At 43.0% G+C, this 19,855-nt stretch overlaps 2 protein-coding genes across 3 annotated transcripts; both read left to right on the forward strand.

Moving 5' to 3' along the window:
• Window positions 1-556: 556 nt before the first annotated feature.
• Window positions 557-12,515, forward strand: LOC111971598 (leucine-rich repeat-containing protein 24-like). The gene is made up of 5 exons (XM_023998451.2): window positions 557-1,089; window positions 6,986-7,178; window positions 7,570-7,848; window positions 8,060-8,228; window positions 8,433-12,515. The coding sequence occupies exons 2-5, from the start codon at window positions 7,026-7,028 to the stop codon at window positions 9,563-9,565; spliced, it is 1,734 nt and encodes a 577-aa protein (XP_023854219.1). The 5' UTR covers window positions 557-1,089; window positions 6,986-7,025; the 3' UTR covers window positions 9,566-12,515.
• A 1,506-nt stretch (window positions 12,516-14,021) lies between these two features.
• LOC111971185 (uncharacterized) lies at window positions 14,022-19,512 on the forward strand. Of its 2 annotated transcripts, none has more exons than XM_023997976.2 (11): window positions 14,022-14,240; window positions 14,398-14,634; window positions 14,819-15,163; window positions 15,325-15,459; window positions 15,568-15,611; window positions 15,770-15,893; window positions 15,965-16,179; window positions 16,306-16,570; window positions 17,093-17,238; window positions 17,963-18,216; window positions 18,414-18,500. In XM_023997976.2, exons 1-10 carry the CDS (start codon window positions 14,034-14,036, stop codon window positions 18,210-18,212), a joined length of 1,968 nt encoding a protein of 655 aa, XP_023853744.1. In that variant the 5' UTR covers window positions 14,022-14,033; the 3' UTR covers window positions 18,213-18,216; window positions 18,414-18,500. The 2 variants fall into 2 exon arrangements, with proteins under 2 accessions (XP_023853744.1, XP_023853743.1); XM_023997975.2 differs by having other exon boundaries at window positions 14,024-14,240; window positions 17,963-18,207; window positions 18,414-19,512.
• The last annotated feature ends 343 nt before the right edge of the window (window positions 19,513-19,855 follow it).

The raw sequence follows: 19,855 nt of genomic DNA on the forward strand, positions 1-19,855 counted from the left end.
CTATACAGTAGTGGACATTTTTAATATGCCTAGAAATAGCTTCTCATCTCAATATCCTGAAACTCTAGGACACCACCAATGTCTGAATGTTAATGTTACAATTCGATAACTCAAGACAGTTCAATTATTAATTTGCCTTTGTATCCAGGGATATTTTTGTTGTGTTTGTCTCCACTGACAGTGTCTGTCACATTTGCCCAGTGGGCCTATATTGACACAAACCTAATGCAATTCAACTGGTTAATTTCATTGATCACATTACACATTCATTGTATTTGTCTCTCTTGAAGGAATGTAAGGATCTAGTCATGTACCATCACCTACTATCCTAAACCATAATGGTTACAATCTTCCTGCTCCTTAAAACAGATGAGATAATACTATTGTTATTATAGTGCAATAATGTGGATAATGCTTTTAGTGATGAAGACATAGACCGTTAATGTTGCCATAATGAAGGAAAGACAGGACTAACGGAAAAGGTGTGTGACGGAGACTTGCTCTCTGTCGCGCGTGTGATGGAGAGAAAATGGTATCTAAGATATTTAGTTGGTAGGAACATCGGGGAATAGATCAGATATAACAAAAGTCAAGAAGTAAACAAAGCAAGTGTTTAACAATTCAACTGTAGCGCTATTATGTGATCGTGCATTTGAGAGAGGAGGAAGGGAGGGGCTAAAGACCAGGAACGCACTGAATTGGATGACACAGTGCGGGCGCAAGAATAACATATAATGGAATTAAAGGAAAAGGAGATATTCTGATTAATCAAAATTGTTTTTTCTTTTTTGGAATACAAATCTGTCGGCTTGAAGCTTCTATTTTCGAGGTTGGACATCTACTTTAGCCTGCACGTATCGGACATTTTACTATGATGCGGGGCCCTCGCTGTGCAATGATAAAGGCTCGACAGTAGCCTTGGACAATGTGTTCAAAACGTCTGATGTGTCTTTTGCCGAGGAGATCCTGTTAGAATATGGCCAAATCTATAGGAAGGTGTCGGTGTGCTTCTAATCGAAATAACGCGTTCTTCCGAGCTGATCCATTCGAAATTGGGCGATTGTAATTGTATAGGTCCATCCTTGTCTGGTATGTGACCGCCGATGATGCCTCTTTTTCTTTAAGAACCACTGATATAATGTGGACTGGGCAATGTGTAGCCAAATGTGTATGCATTGTTATCCCAGTGTAGGCTGTATGATATCGATTTATTATGGTAGTGTGTTGTAGGCTAACTGATCAGCTTGCACAATATAAATAAGAGCAACCATGACAGTAATGAATTATGATAAAACAATGCATTATTATTTATTAATTATTATTTATTAGCAGTAGGCGTAATGGTATTACTAATATTATTATTATTGTCGTTATTAGTTGTAGAATCCAAGTAATGGTGGCTGTATAGATATTTGTCTAGGCCTAGATAAGCGTCATCTCATAAATATGTCTGCTATGATACCGTTTTGGCATATTCTCATTCTCTGACTTATTTGCCGAGTTACAATAGGCTGCAAACCAAAACAGTCAGGAGAATCAGAGCTTAGAGGCCTGGTCATGAATAAGCTACTGTTATAAAACATATAAATGCTACGAGTCATGCTGTATGCCACTTACCGATTCCCCTGGAGCTGCATCACAGCTCTTCAGGAAAGCCTCCAGACCCTTGCTAGGTGTCAGGCATATTAGAGGAAGATGTATGCTCACTGCCAGGTCACTTCCTGTAATTGATCTCACCTTCTCCAAGGAAATGGTCTGCTCATCGCTTAACACAAGCTTGTACTTCCAAAGCTGCCTGCAGCAGCCTATGTTTGGAGAGAAGGCAGTGGAATCTGCCTAATAAAGGCTCCTCAGTATTTTAGTATCTTCCTCAGGAGCGTCATGCACCAAATATTTTATAGGGGACACGAAGTAGAGTAGGCCTGTGTGCGGTTGGAGGGGAGGGGGTGTTTTCGGAGAATTTAGCATTTATCAAACACCTGAAACAGCTTTTTCCTGCAATCTAGAGCCATAATCATTATGCCTAATTCATGTCATTATGACTGTAGTAAATCACACATTTCAATATACTGCACTAACATGCCTCGGATATTACATCCAAATTACAACACAGTACACGGGGATCATAACATACATCATCAATACAGGCACATATCATAATTAAGGCACAAATATCATGATATTATTATAAGGTGACATATTACATTTAAAACAAGTATTTTTCTACTTGTCTAAGCATACCTCTTGAGCTGTCTGTGTCCTCCTGACAGGTGGTTCTTTTTTTTAAAAGAAACTACAATGAACACAAATATGAATGCAACATGCAACAATTTCAAAGAGTTACAGTTCATATTAGGAAATCTGTCAATTTAAATAAGTAAATTAGGCCCTAATCAATGGATTTCTAATGACTGCGCAGGGGAGCAGCCATGGGTGGGCCTTGGAGGGCATAGGCCCTCCACCCACTGAGGAGCAAGGCTTTATTACACGGAAATACTCCTCAGCACCACCACCCCCCTCAGACAATCCCGCACGTGAAGAAGCTGGATGTGGAGGTTCTGGGCTGGCGTGGTTACACGTGGTCTGTGGTTGTGTGGCTGGTTGGCAGTACTACCAAAATCTATAAAGCAACGTTATAGACAGCTTATGGTAGATAAATTTACATAGAATTCTCTGGCAACAGCTCTGGTTGACATTCCTGCAGTCAGCATGCCAATTGCGTGCTTCCTCAAAACTTGAGCATTCTGTGGCATTGTGTTGTGTGACAAAACTGCACATTTTAAAGTGGCCTTTTATTGTCCCCATCACAAGGTGCAGCTGTGTAATAATCATGCTGTTTAATCATCTTCTTGATATGCCACATCTGTCTGGTGGATGGATTATCTTGGCAAAGGAGAAATGCTCACTAACAGGGATGTAAACAAATTAGTGCACAACATTTAGGATTAAAAAACTTTTTGTTCGTATTGAATATTTCTGTGATTTTTTATTTCCGCTCATGAAACATGGGACCATCACTTTACATGTTGCATTCATATTTTTGTTCAGTGTAAATATGCATCTCTGCAAAAATCTGGGTAAAAGATTGAAAGGAATGTGAGTCTTATTCAGCAGGGGTGGAACTTTCACTGGGGACATTCTGAAATTGCATTTTTGTCCCCTCCAGTTTTATTATTGGAATGTGATACAAAACTAGGCAACTGTGTGCTTTAGGACCATGCGGACGCCTCCAAGCGGTCGGGTAGGCTGTTTCGAGTGTTAATCTGACTGGATCAAAAATAATAATGATAATAATTAATAAGGGTGTTATTCAGTACATTTAGTAATTACTTGCTTTTCTGAAGTTTAGCAACCTTGACAGCAGGCATGCCAGCTAAGATAGACAAGCTACTCTAACGGTTGATAGCCTGAAATTACTTGGTAGCTAGTTATGAGGTTGGAAGATTGGGAACCAATCTGGCTAGCTAAAGCCGACTTCATAAAATTGCTGCTAGGTGGCTAGTATTACAGAGAACGAACAAAACATTTTTGTTTTATTTATTTATCAAGAAGGAATCAATAAGCTGAAGAACTTGATAAAATTAATTTACAAACATACACTACATGACCAAAAGTATGTGGACAGACACCTGCTCGTCAAACATCTCATTCCAAAATCATTGGCATTAATATGGAGTTGGTCCTCCCTTTGCTGCTGTAACAGCCTCCACTCTTCTGGGAAGGCTTTCCACTAGATGTTGGAACATTTCTGCCGGGACTTGCTTCCATTCAGCCACAGAAGCATTAGGGAGGTTGGACACTGATGTTGGGCAATTAGGCCTGGCTCGAAGTCTGCGTTCCAATTCATCTTAAAGGTGTTCGATGGGGTTGAGGTCAGGGCTCTGTGCAGGCCAGTCAAGTTCCACACTGATCTCAACAAACCATTTCTGTATGGACCTCGCATTGTGCACGGGGGCATTGTCATGCTGAAACAGGAAAGGGCTTTCCCCAAACTGTTTCCACAAACTTGGAAGCACAGAATCGTCTAGAATGTCATTGTATGCTGTAGCATTAAGATTTCCCTTCATTGAAACTGAAGTCTTTGAAAGCCAAGTTAATAAACAGATCACTGACCATTTCGAATCCCACCGTACATTCTCCGCTGTGCAATCCGGTTTCCAAGCTGGTCACGGGTGCACCTCAGCCACGCTCAAGGTACTAAACGATATCATAACCGCCATCGATAAAAGACAGTACTGTGCAGCCGTCTTCATCGACCTGGCCAAGGCTTTCGACTCTGTCAATCACCGTATTCTTATCGGCAGACTCAATAGCCTTGGTTTCTCAAATGACTGCCTCATCTGGTTTACCAACTACTTCGCAGACAGAGTTCAGTGTGTAAAATCGGAAGGCCTGTTGTCCGGACCTCTGGCAGTCTCTATGGGGGTACCACAGGGTTCAATTCTCGGGCCGACTCTTTTCTCTGTATATATCAACGATGTCGCTCTTGCTGTGGGTGATTCCCTGATCCACCTCTACGCAGATGACACCATTCTGTATACATCTGGCCCTTCTTTGGACACTGTGTTAACTAACCTCCAAACGAGCTTCAATGCCATACAACACTCCTTCTGTGGCCTCCAAATGCTCTTAAACGCTAGCAAAACCAAATGCATGCTTTTCAACCGTTCGCTGCCCGCACCCACCCGCCCGACTAGCATCACTACTCTGGACGGTTCTGACTTAGAATACGTGGACAACTACAAATACCTAGATGTCTGGCTAGACTGTAAACTCTCCTTCCAGACTCATATCAAACATCTCCAATCCAAAATCAAATCTAGAATCGGCTTTCTATTTCGCAACAGAGCCTCCTTCACTCACGCCGCCAAACTTATCTTAGTAAAACTGACTATCCTACCAATCCTCGACTTCGGCGATGTCATCTACAAAATAGCTTCCAATACTCTACTCAGCAAATTGGATGCAGTCTATCACAGTGCCATCCGCTTTCTTACCAAAGCGCCTTATACCACCCACCACTGCGACCTGTATGCTCTAGTCGGCTGGCCCTCGCTACATATTCGTCGCCAGACCCACTGGCTCCAGGTCATCTATAAGTCTATGCTAGGTAAAGCTCCGCCTTATCTCAGCTCACTGGTCACGATAACAACACCCACCCGTAGCACGCGCTCCAGCAGGTATATCTCACTGGTCATCCCTAAAGCCAACACCTACTTTGGCCGCCTTTCCTTCCAGTTCTCTGCTGCCAGTGACTGGAACGAATTGCAAAAATCGCTGAAGCTGGAGACTTACATTTCCCTCACTAACTTTAAACATCAGCTAACCGATCGCTGCAGCTGTACATAGTCCATCTGTAAATAGCCCACCTAATCTACCTACCTCATCCCCATATTGTTTTTATTTACATTGCTGCTCTTTGCACACCAGTATCACTGCTTACACACCATCATCTGCTCATCATCATCTGCCCATCTATCACTCCCGTGTTAATCTGCTAAATTGTAATTACTTTACTACTATGGCCTATTTATTGCCATACCTCCTCATGCCATTTGCACACACTGTATATAGACTTTCTTTTTTCTATTGTGTGATTGACTGTACGCTTGTTTATTCCATGTGTAACTCTGTGTTGTTGTTTCTGTCACACTGCTTTGCTTTATCTTGGCCAGGTCGCAGTTGTAAATGAGAACTTGTTCTCAACTAGCCTACCTGGTTAAATAAAGGTTAAATAAAAAATAAAAAGGGGCCTAGCCCCATCCCTGAAAAACAGCCCCAGACCATTATTCCTCCTCCACCAAACTTTACAGTTGGCACTATGCATTCGGGCAGGGAGCGTTCTCCTGGCATCCGCCAAACCCAGATTTGTCCGTTGGACTGCCAGATGATGAAGCGTGATTCCTCACGCCAGAAAACACGTTTCCAATGCTCCAGAGTCCAATGGCGGCGAGCTTTACACCAATCCAGATGACGCTTGGCATTGCGCATGGTGACCTTAGGCTTGTGTGCGGCTGCTCGGTCATGGAAACCCATTTCATGAAGCTCCCGACAAATGGTTCTTGTGCTGACATTGCTTCCGGAGGCAGTTTGGAACTCGGTAGTGGGTGTTGCAACCGAGGACAGACGATTATTACACGCTTCAACACTCGCCGGTCGTGTTCTGTGAGCTTGTGTGGCCTACCACTTCGCTGTGGAGCCGTTGTTGCTCCTAGATGTTTCAACTTCACAATAACAGCACTTACAGTTGACCGAGGCAGCTCTAGCAGGGAAGAAGTTTGATGAACTGACCTGTTGGAAAGGTGGCATCCTATGACAGTGCCACGTTGAAAGTCACTGAACTCTTCATTAAGGCCATTCTACTGCCAATGTTTGTCTATGGAGATTGCGTAGCTGTGTGCTCGATTTTATACATCTGTCAGCAATGGGTGTGGCTGAAATAGCTCAATCTAATTTGAAGGCGTGTCCACATACTTTTGTATATATAGTGTACCTCATGCGAGTCCTGCCCATCATGGGTAGCTCAAATCAAATCAAACGCTGTGTGTTTGTAACTCTACACTCTCTCTCCTCATCCACTGATGATAGGCTAAGGCACGTGCACCTTGGGAGAAACCACTTAGGGTATTTTTCCCCCTCTGCAAAATACCACTGACAGATATTTTTATAAACAGTAATGATAAAATGTGGGTTTAAAAATGAAGTGTTAATAGTTCATTTAACATCAGAACATTTTTATAACAGGACAAATCTTATGGGACACGTGCCCTTTGGCCCCATATGGGAAGGATGCCTCTGCTCTTGTGATACTGTATTGTAACCTCACAGCCAGGCTGGCAGCATGCAACATTAGTACTGATACTTGCATTTTATTTATGGGCTCAGGCAGATCATTTTGAGTGCAATACAGCAGATATTGTAAACAAAATTATATATTTAACCAGTTTCCTCTTCCCTCTCTAACCCTCCATCGCTCCCTTCTCAGTCTGCTGGTCTCTCTCTAGGATCTCTGTCCTATTGGTGCGATGGCCTTCTTCTTTCTGGCTTTCCTGATCTTATCTGTCCACACCCTCCTATCCATTGGCTGCCCAGTGGGATGTCGCTGCTACAGCTTGACTGTAGAGTGTGGCTCTATGGGCCTCCGGGACATCCCCTCACACGTCCCACCCTCCACACAGGTTAGCCATGATGACTCAATATGTCTACCACATACATCTGATTCCTAGACCCACACACACATAGGCCACCACCCCCCACACAATATAGCCAGTCTTGAATTATCCATACACTTATCTTCTTAGAGAGTTTACAGGGCGGCAGGTAGCCTAGTGGTTAGAGAGTTGGGCCAGTAACCGAAAGGTTGCTAGATCGAATCCCGAGCTGACAAGGTAAAAATCTGCCGTTCTGCCCCTGAACAAGGCAGTTAACCCACTGTTCCTAGGCTGTCATTGTAAATAAGAATTTGTTCTTAAGGAGGGCAAGATCTGGTTAAATAATAAAATATCTTGCCTGGTTAAATAAAGATGGTGTTGTGCTTTCCCTGTACTTCTGCTCATCTATTGCATTTAGACCATCTTCCTCCAGGACAATGCTATCGGGCAGATCAATCTATCTGACCTCTCCCAGCTGGGCCTTCTGCAATGCCTGTATCTGCAGAACAACAGTATCGCAGCACTGGAGCCTGGGGCCTTTCAGAGCCAGGGTAATCTTCTGGAGCTGGCCCTCAACGGGAACCGCATCCATCTGATCACAGGAGACATGTTCAGAGGCTTGGAGCACCTCCGTATCCTCTACCTGGCAGGAAATGACATCACTCGCCTACAGGACTATACCTTCAGAGGCCTACTGGTCAGTCCCCATATTATCAGTCACTCAAGTTAATGTTTTGCTAAATCAATGCTTTTCTTTACTGTTCCCTTCCTCCCTTGTAAACAGACCATGTTTGTCCAGATAGTTGTCTAGAGTTTCAACACAACAATCAACGCATCAACATCAATGACTCCCTCTACATTATATCACTATTCATTACTAATAATGATTACAATCCCTGCTTCCGTAGCGTCTTCAAGAGCTTCACCTGCAGCAAAATAACATTGAGATGCTGGGAGACCAGTCTCTAGTTGGTCTGTCCTCTCTTGCCCTCCTTGACCTCAGCCGGAATAACCTGCACACCATCGGCCCTGCCACCCTACGGCCCCTCGTCAGCCTGCAGGTGCTGCGTGTCACAGGTAAGGGGAGCGCCAAGAGAGAGGACATGGGGTTGGGCTGTGGAACCATAAAAGAAGCATACAGTAAATATCCTGCCATTGTTCTTAAGCTAGAATTACCTCCTAACTTTGTCTTAATTGTGTCATTGTCCTGTCACATCCTTTTTCATCCTCCTTTGTTGACTTGGCCACACCCACCCATCACATGATCATTTCCTACTGTAGACAATCCGTGGCGTTGCGACTGTGCCCTGCACTGGCTGCGCAGCTGGATTGATGAGGAGGGCCAGCGCCTGCTGAGCTCGGCCGAGAGACGCTTGGTGTGTTCCGAGCCGCCCCGCCTTTCCCACCTCAGCTTGGTGGAGGTGCCTCTCAACAGCCTGGTGTGTATCCCCCCTCTGGTGCAGCTGGAGCCACGCCGCCTGGCCGTGCGCCTGGGTGAGAGCCTACGTGTCTCCTGCCATGCCTCTGGTTACCCCCGGCCGCAGGTCACCTGGAGGAAGGTGTCCCAGGGCAAGGTGCAACTATCCCCGCGGGGGCTGGTGCAGGACCTGGGCAGTGTAGGGAGCGTGGGGGCTGAGGATGCAGCACACCCAGGGCGGGTGAGACTCCAGAAGGAGGATGGGGAGCGCTTCGATCCAGACACAGGCAGTGGAATGCTTTTCCTCAGCAACGTGACGGTGTCTCACGCCGGGGTGTATGAGTGTGAGGCCTGGAACGCTGGAGGGGTGGCCCGTGTGACCTTTCAGCTAGCAATCAACTCCTCGTCCTCTTCTGGTTGGTCCCCCGCCTCCTACGCCCCATCCTGGCCTCGTCTGCGCGCCAATCGGCCAACATCGTCAGACGTGAGGCGAGAGCCCCTGTACGCCCTTGGCAGCATGGCCTTCAGCACACTGGGAGCTGCTACACAGACTGCCATCGCCATAGGGATCTCCCTACTGGCCCTCACTGCCCTTCTCCTGGTGGCCATGATCTACAGCCGGCACCGCCAGCGGCAGAAGGACACAGATGACAAGGAGGAAAGCATACTGTATGTCAATGATTACTCAGACGGACCAACAACCTTTGCCCAGCTGGAGGAGTACCGCGATGAGCGCGGGCATGAGATGTATGTTCTTAACCGCGCTAAACCCATCATCCCACCTTCCACCACAGCTGATACCACCACCCCGGGGGACCAACAGCAGGAAGCACTGTCTCCCACAAAGCCCCAGATGGAGCCCGATATACGGACAATGAGAAGGATCGCAGGGGAGGGCGTGGAGGCAGAGACGGTGACAGCCGAGTCAGAGGGCTTGTTTCTGAATCACACAGGGTTGTTCCTCGACTCACAATTTGCATATGAGATCCACTGCTGAAGGCCCCCAGGAGGACATTCACTGTGAGCTAGCCCAGAGTGCTTAATGTCACTTTTCAGATGGATGTCCCTCTGGTGACCAAACCTCTAGACTGCAGATCAGATGTGACAATGAGAGTTCAGATTAATCATAAATCCTGATTGCTCTGGTTCCAGAGTGACAAGCTTGAGTAGCAGTGAGATATAAAGACATGCCAGGAGAGGTGCCGCCGTCAACCAAAACCCCCACTGTACTGTACCTTACTGTGAGCTGACAAAATGTGTCTTATGTCATGTTGATTAACTCCAACTTGAAACTATAGTTATCATATTATGGAGAAACCATTAGTGGAGTGAGTCACGTGTAGTGGAAATAACCTTATTATGATTCTACTGTTTTACATCAACTAAACTGTGTTAGGGGCCTAAACAGGCTCCCTTGGCTGTATGCTGAGAGGTTGAGAATTTAATGAGTAATGTGTATCGTAAGTCTATCGTAAAATACTTCTTTGTGACAGAATACTGACCTAACCAGATCCTCCATTTTCTAGTCTACAGCCATTGTCTTCGGTCAGATGGCGTCATTCTAACGCAACACACGTCAGTGCAGACGGCCGTTGCGCTGACGCAAGACAATGGTCTACAGCATAATATTCCTTCCAAAGATTTCATCAGTCAAACAACGGTATACAGTCAAACAAGCTCTCTCTCATTCAGGTCCTGTTCATTTAATTATAGTGCCTTGCAAAAGTATTCATCCCCCTTGGCGTTTTTTCCTATTTTGTTGCATTACAACCTGTAATTTAAATAGATTTTTTATTTGGATTTAATGTAATGGACATACACAAAATAGTCCAAATTGGTAAAGTGAAATGAAAAGATTACATGTTTAAAAAAATTACAAAAATTTACAAACGGAAAAGTGGTGCGTGCACCAGTTGTGGAGAAGTAATCATCAGGGTTGGGTTATAAAAAATTATCTGGATCTTTGAACATCCCATGGAGCACCATTAAATCCATTATTAAAAAAAAATTGAAAGAATATGGAACGACAACAAACCTGCTAAGAGAAGGCCTCCCACCAAACCTCATGGACCAGGCAAGCAGGGCATTATTCAGAGAGACAACAAAGAGACCAAAGATAACCCTGAAGGAGCTGCAAAGCTCCAGAGCGGAGATCGGAGTATCTGTCCACAGGACCACTTTAAGCCGTACACTCCACAGAGCTGGGCTTTGAGGAAGAGTGGCCAGAAAAAAGCCATTGCTTAAATAAGCAAACGCGTTTGGTGTTTGCCAAAAGGCATGTGGGAGGCTCCCCAAATGTATGGAAGAAGGTACTCTGGTCAAATTGAGCTTTTTGGCCATCAAGGAAAATGCTATGTCTGGCGCAAACCCAACACCTCTCATCACCCTGAGAACACAGTGAATCAGTGAATCATTCTGGTGGCAGCATCATGCTGTGGGGATGTTTTTCATCGGCAGGGACTTTGAAACTGGTCAGAATTGAATGATGGATGGCACTAAATACAGGGAAATTCTTGAGGGAAACCTGTTTCAGTCTTCCAGAGATTTGAGACTGGGACGGAGGTTCACCTTCCAGCAGGACAATGACCCTAAGCATACTGCTAAAGCAACACTTGAGTGGTTTAAGGGGAAACATTTACATTTCTTGGAATGGCTTAATCAAAGCCCAGACCTCAATCCAATTGAGAATCTGTGGTATGACTTAAAGATTGCTGTACACCAGCGGAACCCATCCAACATGAAGGAGCTGGAGCAGTTTTGCCTTGAAGAATGGGCAAAAATTGTAGCTCCCTCCAGTAACCACGAGCACAACTGTTCCTTGATTTTAACTGGCGGTTTTATTCTGTAGTTTTAGTCAGAATTATCTATTAAGTAAACTATAAAGTAAATGAAAATACAGCTAAGCACTCTTACAACATTCTTGTCTTATGAGTGACTTATTAGCTTGATATGACTCTGAAGTGCTTACATACATAAAAACAGTTTAGCCGGAGATATAACAGATTAAACACATGAATAAGGGAATATACCTCATTGGCTGTTTATTACAGAAGGGAGGAAATCCAAAACTTAACACTTCTTATTCCTGGCATGAACTCACGCTTCATCCTTAATTATAATAACGTTACCATCCTAACATACACATTTCAACTGTTACGAACTACATCTGAAGACATGAAAAACCTATCTAACACAGCGTGGGATTGCCTTCACTCCAAAAGTGCCCTGCTACGATAATAATCCCCGTTATAACAGTTCTTAGCCATGTAGTTCCGCTTGTCTTACCATTTCCCCCGCATAGCGAACACGTAAACAATTCAAACAAAAACAACGACATATACAATTAACTTGTCAGTTACAAAAATCCTAGTGGCTAAATGTGCCAAGCTTATAAAGACATATCCCAAGAGACTTGCAGCTGTAATTGCTGCAAAAGGTGGCTCTACAAAGTATTGACTTTGGGGGTGACTAGTTATGCACGCTCAAGTTTTCTGTTTTTTTTGTCTTATTTCTTGTTTGTTTCACAATAAATAATATTTTGCATGTTCAAAGTGGTAGGCATGTTGTGTAAATCAAATGATACAACCCCCCCAAAAATCTATTTTAATTACAGGTTGTAAGGCAACAAAACAGGAAAAATGCCAAGGGGGGTGAATACTTTCGCAAGCCACTGTATATTGGTGACAAAATATATATACAACAAAATGTCAACATGCATTAACTGAAGATGAGGAGACGTATTACGTTTGAGGGCATTATCAGAAATCCTTCACCTCCTATAACTTTAAATTAATACTTTTTTAAATCCATGAAATTACTGTAGGGCTCAGCTTTATGATGAAAGTATTTTTGTCGCTTGTACTTCAACATGTTTTTTAGTTGACAAAACAAGGCCTAATGTGATTCAATGTTGATTTTTTAAAAGATAAAGTGTTCAATAGCTTTTAGCCAACTGTATTTCCAGAATGGGGTTAAGTTAAGGAAAAGGGTTAGGGTTAGGCTTAGCTACAATCCTACAGTTGTCAACAACTATTGTCCAAGACGCGACCAGTAGATAGAGCTGTTGGCCAACGCCATCTTTCAACAACGATAGAGACGTTAACAAACCATCTGTGGCGACAAATCATCAGTATATCATAACACTGGACATTGGTGTGTTTGAGACGGGAAGAGTGAGAAAAGCCGTGCAATCTGGTATTAAAACACTGGATTGTCCTCCCCTTGTAAAACTGAATTTCAAGCTCTTAATTTCAGATGTTTTCAATGCATTTATTTAAAAATGTATATATATTTGTGGTTTATATTTATTGTGTTTTATTCCTTTTCCAAATAAATACAGTTAGGAAAATGGTCTCTGTTGATGTTTCAGATGGAACTATATTGTAATCCTTTTGTCTACTTGCCCATTTGTTCAAACATGTCTAAAATACAATGCTCCATGTAGCCTACAATTCTCAATTAAACCAATCCCACAATGTAAGGAAATAATGGAGGCCCAAAGCCTGCCATGAAATTAGTCCAGTTATTAATTTATTGTATGTAAACTGATTTTGATTTCAATGCAAGAGTAGGCCAAAGTGAAGTGTTTATTTTGCAGTGCGTGTTTGATTGATCTGCCCCATATTGAATGGGCACATAACAGCCCGTTTCAGACCACAATTCATGACAACATAATTGGAAGTCAGCATGGTCCGGTAAACGCACCAGTGTGCCAGAAGTGCGTGGAACAAAAGACGAATAGGCTACGGAGATTATTGGATTTAATGAAGGGGCATGCGTTTGATTCGCTTCTATTTATAGAGCCAATGCAAAGCGCACAAGCAGCGAGAAGAGAGGAGGAGACGTGCACTCGGATATACTGTACCTATCGACGTCTATTGATCAGGATTTTGTCAATATTACGATATGCCTAGCGTCTTTCGCAAGGCATACACAGGAATCTCTTGGAACACTAACCTTGTGGTCTCCAAATTGTTGTATATCTGAATTGTGCATTATAATGGGGCCTTTTGGCTGTCTTGGGGTGTGGACTGCCTTGAGTGATCATCATAAATCCTTACTCAATTTGAGTAATTATTGTCTTATTAATAGTCATGCTGATTATTCAGGAGATGAGTCCTCTCATAGAATTTAATAGAATATATACACATAATTTAAGATAGGTAGGCATTTATAGGCCTACGGGTGCTCTAAATTAGATTGTTTAGATTGAACATCATTATGTTAATAGATTTAGGCAAATTTTGAACTGGACATGTTGAGTCAAAATTAACCCATTTCCTTGCTTTCAGACATGTTTGAAGCTGAACAAGCTATATAATAGGATGAAATGTAAACATTGATCAATCAGACCAGAGCACAAAGGTCATTTGAAAGGTTTAAGAAATTCCACTCACAAGATCAATGAGAATGGATTCAATTTAGAAGGTGATGGGTTGTGCAATGCTTGTCTTTTGTCTCTTTTCATGCAAACATCCACCCTTCCCAGGAACAACCACTCAGAGCTGGAGAGGCATAAAGTAGGTGAACGTTTTGGACAAGCAAGTCAGAAGAAGAGAGGATCTGCTACAGTCATGATTTTGACAGAGGACATAGAGATGGACCTGTTTTCCGTTATAGGCACGTTTGCTGTGCCATTAGCAGTAATTCCGCAATACCGACAGGAGACAACGGTAGGTAACGCAGCCATTTAGGCAGTTGAACAGGTCAAATCAACCTCTGATCCTCTATGAATTATTGTTATAGATCAACATACTACTGAGTCTGACCATGGTTATGTTAAGTTACATTTCAGATTATACTTACTCTGCATCTTTCTCTCTCCTATAGAGACAACAACCTGAACACCCCCTAGTACCACTCCCGTTGGAGGAAGATGATATAGAACCACCTAAACAGCAGAGGGAGACTGTTACACCTGCAAAGATTGAGAAAGAATATATACCAAGGATTACAAACAACACCTTTGAGAGCATTGAGATTGAAATGGAGATGTTTCCGCCCTCTGGCTTGACTGAAAGTGATGTGGTGGAGATCACTCCAGATGACCCCTCTGTCATGACCAGGGTAAGGACCCCAATCATTGTGTCGTTTATGACCTTTAATTTGCATGCCTGCAAATAAATCCAAGAAATGTTACATTTTATATACAATTATTTTCAATGTTTATATCTTGGATGATTTGTGAATCACACACTCAATTTAGAAATTATAAATCTAGAATATGATACATTTCATTCCTTTTATTCAGACACCAGAACCAGTTGTCCCAGTCTCACCAGAACCAGTTGTCCCAGTCTCACCAGAACCGATCCGACCAAGCAAACTGAAATGGAGGAGAATCACACCAGGGAAGACTTGTTTGGTGGTTAAAGATGTGATCTGCCTGCCACAAGGCCACTACCTGGCTCAGGAGGACAGGCACAGTGTCCCCAGAGGCCAGGAGAGGGACGAGCTTGCTGCCATGGGCCTCATCGCTAGGATAACCATAGACAACTCCTGGCTCCATCATGAAATGGAGAGCCGCCTTGCCTCTCTGTTCAGGAGCCGCTTCTTCAGTGGACGCGAACAAAGATTCACCTTCACATACCTTCAGGTGATTACAGTGGAGGATCAAACACTTGGCATACTAACTCTGATACAGCACCACTACTGATCGCGGGACGCAACTACTCAGTGGTGCATCTGTACATTAAGTACTTTTGTCTCTGTGTCCCTACCTGCATTCTGATTTAATATGTAAACCGTATTTTTCAGTGTCTGCAGGGCTCTCGTGTGCTGTTTGTTCCAGACACCCCACCACAGTTCTCCTGGAGTGGGGAACAGGTGTTGCGGATAGCAGGACATGGCCCCCTTTATATTCTCAGTCACTATGATTTCATGAGCTTTGAGGTAAACAGATAATAATTAAAATAATGAATGTGATTTATCTTTTATTAAATGTATTTGCTGTGCAATCATTGGAACATTTATGAAGTCTTTGTTGTTGTTATTCCATAGATAGAATGTGAGTGGGCAACAAACATCGCACCAGTAATTAACAGGTATGTATATTACATTCGAACTGGATCTTTATCAATGTCAGTGCAATTTATTTTAATGACTCAGCATTGTTTATATATGATCTCAAGTGAACTCATAACAAAACACTTTACTGTTCACTTAACCAATGCTCTAATGCCCTGAAATGTTTTTAATTTAGTCATGATTTCTTGGTGGATGACAATGACAATGAGGATGAGGAGGAGGAGGAGGAGGAGGAGGAGGAGGAGGAGGAAGAGGAGAGAAGTGTAGAGTCTCCCCTGCCTGTCACCACTGATGAGGAGGTAAGCTTGGTATAACATTTGGTAAAACATGTAGAATTCTGTATCTTTATGAGATAGTTTTTATGTTTTAGGTCATTTCGGACCTGGTCACCATCCTCCAAACATACAGAGAACAAAACTCAATGCCTGACATCCAAACACACATGTATGTGAGGCGGAGAGACATCTTCAGAAGTGCACTCAAGGTGATGAGGAAGAAGTCATTCTCCATCAAGACAACTCCTCTCTTCCACTTCCTAGGAGAGGATGTTGATGACTATGACGGTCCTTTGAGAGAGTTTTTCAGGTGAGTTCTTACTGCTCTCCCTTTTCATTTACACTATACAATATATTTTTTTGCCCCCTTCATAACAGGAAATTATTTAGTTGTTCACTTTGACATGCCCTAATGCAATCGATTCCTTTTTTCTAGACTCATCATGTTAGAGTTGCAGGAGAGCGGTATCCTGGAGGGTCGCCCGGGGCATCTGCTGTTTGCCTACGACCAGGCTGCCCTGGAGGAGAGGAGGTACTACGCTGCAGGAGTCATGGTGGCCTGGTCTCTGCTGCATGGTGGTCCTGGACCATGCTGCCTACACCAGTCCCTCTACCAGCTCATGTGTGGCCAAAGCCCTCCCCTGGAAGACTTCAACTGGATGGACATCTCTGATGTGGATGTACAGATGAAACTGCAACAGGTACAACACAAGACATAATCAAATCACTACCAACCTTTTCTTTCTTTTGGTGTACTCAATCCCTGTTCCTAGCGGTACTGGGGCGCCAAGTCTAGGTCCAAGAGGCTTCTAAACAGATTCTACCCCCAAGCCATAAGACTCCTGAACAGCTAATCAAATGGCTACCCAGACCATTTGCATTTCCCCCCTTTTACGCTGCTGCTACTCTCTGTTATTATCTATGCATAGTCACTTTAATAACTCTACCTACATGTACATATTACCTCAATACCGGTGCCCCCGCACATTGACTCTGTACCGGTACCCCCATGTATATAGCCCTGCTATTGTTATTTACTGCTGCTCTTTAACTATTTGTTATTCTTGTCTCTTACTTTTTGGGGGGTATAAAACTGCATTGTTGGTTAAGGGCTTGTAAGTAAGCATTTCACTGTAAGGTCTACACCTGTTGTATTCGGCGCATGTGACAAATAACATTTGATTTGATTTAATTCTGGGTTTGTGATTGATTCTTTTTTATAGGTCAAGAATTGCACTAGCATCCAGAGTTTGACTCCAAACCTGTGTGAATGGATTGCAGGTTGTGGAATTCCTGATATTTACAGTGCCGAAATCAAAGACATGCCCTACATCTATACCTGGGTTTTAAGGCACTGCATTTATCACAGGTAGGATATACTTTTTTATTGGTCATACAGATGTAGGATCTTAATTAGATCACTATTTTGTTGCTGAGAATTATACTGCACTGCACTCTCCAATGCTTTAGGTCGCCATGCTCTCGCGTCTCAGCCGGACTGACAGGTTTCCCGTGCCTCAGCAGAGGTGACCGGTCTGCTCCTGATCCCCGAGATCGTCATTTTGGTCGGTGTCCTGCGGCTGGAGCCCCGCGTCAGGGAGGGGGTACTGTCACGTGTGCGGCCTCTAGGTCACCAGGCTGCTTGTTATAGCGCACACCTGTCACCATCATTACGCGCACCTGCTCGTCATCACTCACCTGGACTCCATCACTTCCCTGATTATCTTCCCTATATATGTCACTCCCTTTGGTTCCTTCCCCAGGCGTTATTGTTTCAGTTTCCTGTCTGCGTTGTTCGTGTTTCTTGTTTTGTTTATTAAATTATGCACTCCCTGAACTTGCTTCCCAACTCGCAGCGCACTCGTTACAGATGGCCTAACCACTCATCAAGCAACATTATGGACTAAACGTTAAAATCCTGTTGATGCAGGATCATTCTGCTGTGCCAGTATAGGTCAAATTAAGAACCTACATCTGTATATTTTTTTAACACCTATTCAACATTTGGTCATCTTGCTTTTCCTCTGCTCTTACGATCATATGGAATGCAACTATATGTTTGGTTAATATCACTGCTTGCTTTTTTTTTGCAGGGTGGCAAGCATGATCTCCCAGTTCACAGAGGGTCTGAACAGCTGTGGTGGCCTGTGGGATATCATCAAGGCCCACTCTGTAGCCTTCTTGCCTGTCATGACCAGGACAGAACACCCTCTCACCCTGCAACAGTTCAGAAGTCTGTTTGAGGTGTCGTGGAGTCCTCTCGAATCAACCATAGGCCTAAGACAAGCTGAGGAGACCACAGTCACCTCCTGGGAGAGATTTCTGATCATGGTCAACGGTTAGCTGGGTATTTTCTGTTGCGTTGTATTGAATATTTCTAGAATTAATTCATTTTCGGTCAAGGCTCATACATAGATCTAGATCACCATAAACGTTTTCCCCTAATTCCTGAGCATAGCAATACAAGTATGTACATTAAAATTTAAGTTTAATATATTCTCAGCTTTTCGATAAAATGTTATCTGTTCTTGCATCGCTTCTCAGAACACCAGACTGCCTTGTCCTTTGGGAATCTACTGGCCTTCATCACAGGAGCGGATCAGATCCCTCTTTTGGGATTCCTAAGAAATCTCTGCATCAGATTCTATGACCAAGACCAGGGAATGTTCAGTGTCCGTTTACCACATGCCTCTACTTGTACTTTGGAGCTCTATCTTCCCCGAGGTATGGCCAGTCCTGGTGGGTTGAAGGACATGCTGACAAGAGCACTGCAAGAATCTTTAGGATTTGGAAACATTTATGCTGACAGTTCAGCTTTGAGCCAATGATCAATCCAACAAAAAACAATGTGGGAGGAATCGAAGCTTGAAAATGTTTGATAGATGAGGTAATCAATAATGCATGGTTTACCAGTCTAGGTGTTTTATTTGTTCTGCAAATTGTCATTTTCTCCATTACTAATGAGATTCTCAGCTATGGGTACAGTACATACTGAATGAGATTGCAAGATAAGGGCTGAATATTATTTCTGATATGCAGTTAATATGAAGAACATTCAACTGAATGCACATTTCCTTTTAATCTGGAAGTTTATTTACTTAATATTCTATGTATTAATATTTTAGATACGCTAAACTCAGTCATTTTTGTCAAAATGAATTAAGACCAAGACAGTGTCTATTAAGTCATCAACAAATAGTATTTGGTAATAATTTGAAAATAGAATAACAATACATTGCTAATTTTGATTATGACAAAATTGAGATGTAATTATGCATTGTATTGTTGATCTACAAAATGTGACTTAATAAAATATTTTTGATAACATGAATGAAACTCAAATTAGCAATATTTAATTGATTCAAGTGCAGCTAACTCACCAATTAGAGGATTAAATCATAATTATACCTTAAATGCCATCTTTACACACTGCTGGTAGTAAGCCTAGATATTTTACTGTCCAAAAGATACCTTCATGGTGTTACTACTTTTATGTACAGTTCCTTCAGAAAGTATTCAGACCTTGACTTTTTCCCATTTTGTTACAGCCTTATTCTAAAATTGATTAAATTGAGGAAAAAACTATCTACACACAATACCCAATGATGACAAAGCAAAAACTGGTTAAGAAATGTTTGCTAATAAAATATTACATTTACATAAGTTTTCAGACCCTTTACTCAGTACTTTGATGAAGCACCTTTGGCAGCGAATACAGCCCTTCTTCCCCAATTGCTCAGTTTGGCTGGGTGGCCAGCTTGGTGGAGTCTTGGTGGTTCCAAACTTCTTCCATTTAATAATGATGGAGGACAAAGTGTTCTTGGGGACCTTCAATGCTGCAGAAATGTTTTGGTACCCTTCCCCAGATCTGTGCCTCGACACAATCCTGTCTCAGAGCTTCCTTTGACCTCATGGCTTGGTTTTTGCTCTGACATGCACTGTCAACTTTGGGACCTTGTATAGACAGGTGTGTGCCTTTCCAAATC

Source organism: Salvelinus sp. IW2-2015, linkage group LG13, assembly GCF_002910315.2.
Source record: "Salvelinus sp. IW2-2015 linkage group LG13, ASM291031v2, whole genome shotgun sequence".
NCBI lineage: Eukaryota > Metazoa > Chordata > Actinopteri > Salmoniformes > Salmonidae > Salvelinus > Salvelinus sp. IW2-2015.

What these genes read in the sequence shown, in the direction of transcription:
- LOC111971598 (XM_023998451.2), top strand. Translation starts at nt 7,026, where the DNA reads ATGGCCTTCTTCTTTCTGGCTTTCCTGATCTTATCTGTCCACACCCTC. An exon ending in ACGTCCCACCCTCCACACAG is followed by an intron (nt 7,179 to 7,569) that starts GTTAGCCATGAT and finishes TATTGCATTTAG; the next exon opens with ACCATCTTCCTCCAGGACAA. An exon ending in GCAGGTGCTGCGTGTCACAG is followed by an intron (nt 8,229 to 8,432) that starts GTAAGGGGAGCG and finishes TTCCTACTGTAG; the next exon opens with ACAATCCGTGGCGTTGCGAC.
- LOC111971185 (XM_023997975.2), top strand. Translation starts at nt 14,034, where the DNA reads ATGCAAACATCCACCCTTCCCAGGAACAACCACTCAGAGCTGGAGAGG. An exon ending in ACCCCTCTGTCATGACCAGG is followed by an intron (nt 14,635 to 14,818) that starts GTAAGGACCCCA and finishes CCTTTTATTCAG; the next exon opens with ACACCAGAACCAGTTGTCCC. An exon ending in TCACCTTCACATACCTTCAG is followed by an intron (nt 15,164 to 15,324) that starts GTGATTACAGTG and finishes CGTATTTTTCAG; the next exon opens with TGTCTGCAGGGCTCTCGTGT.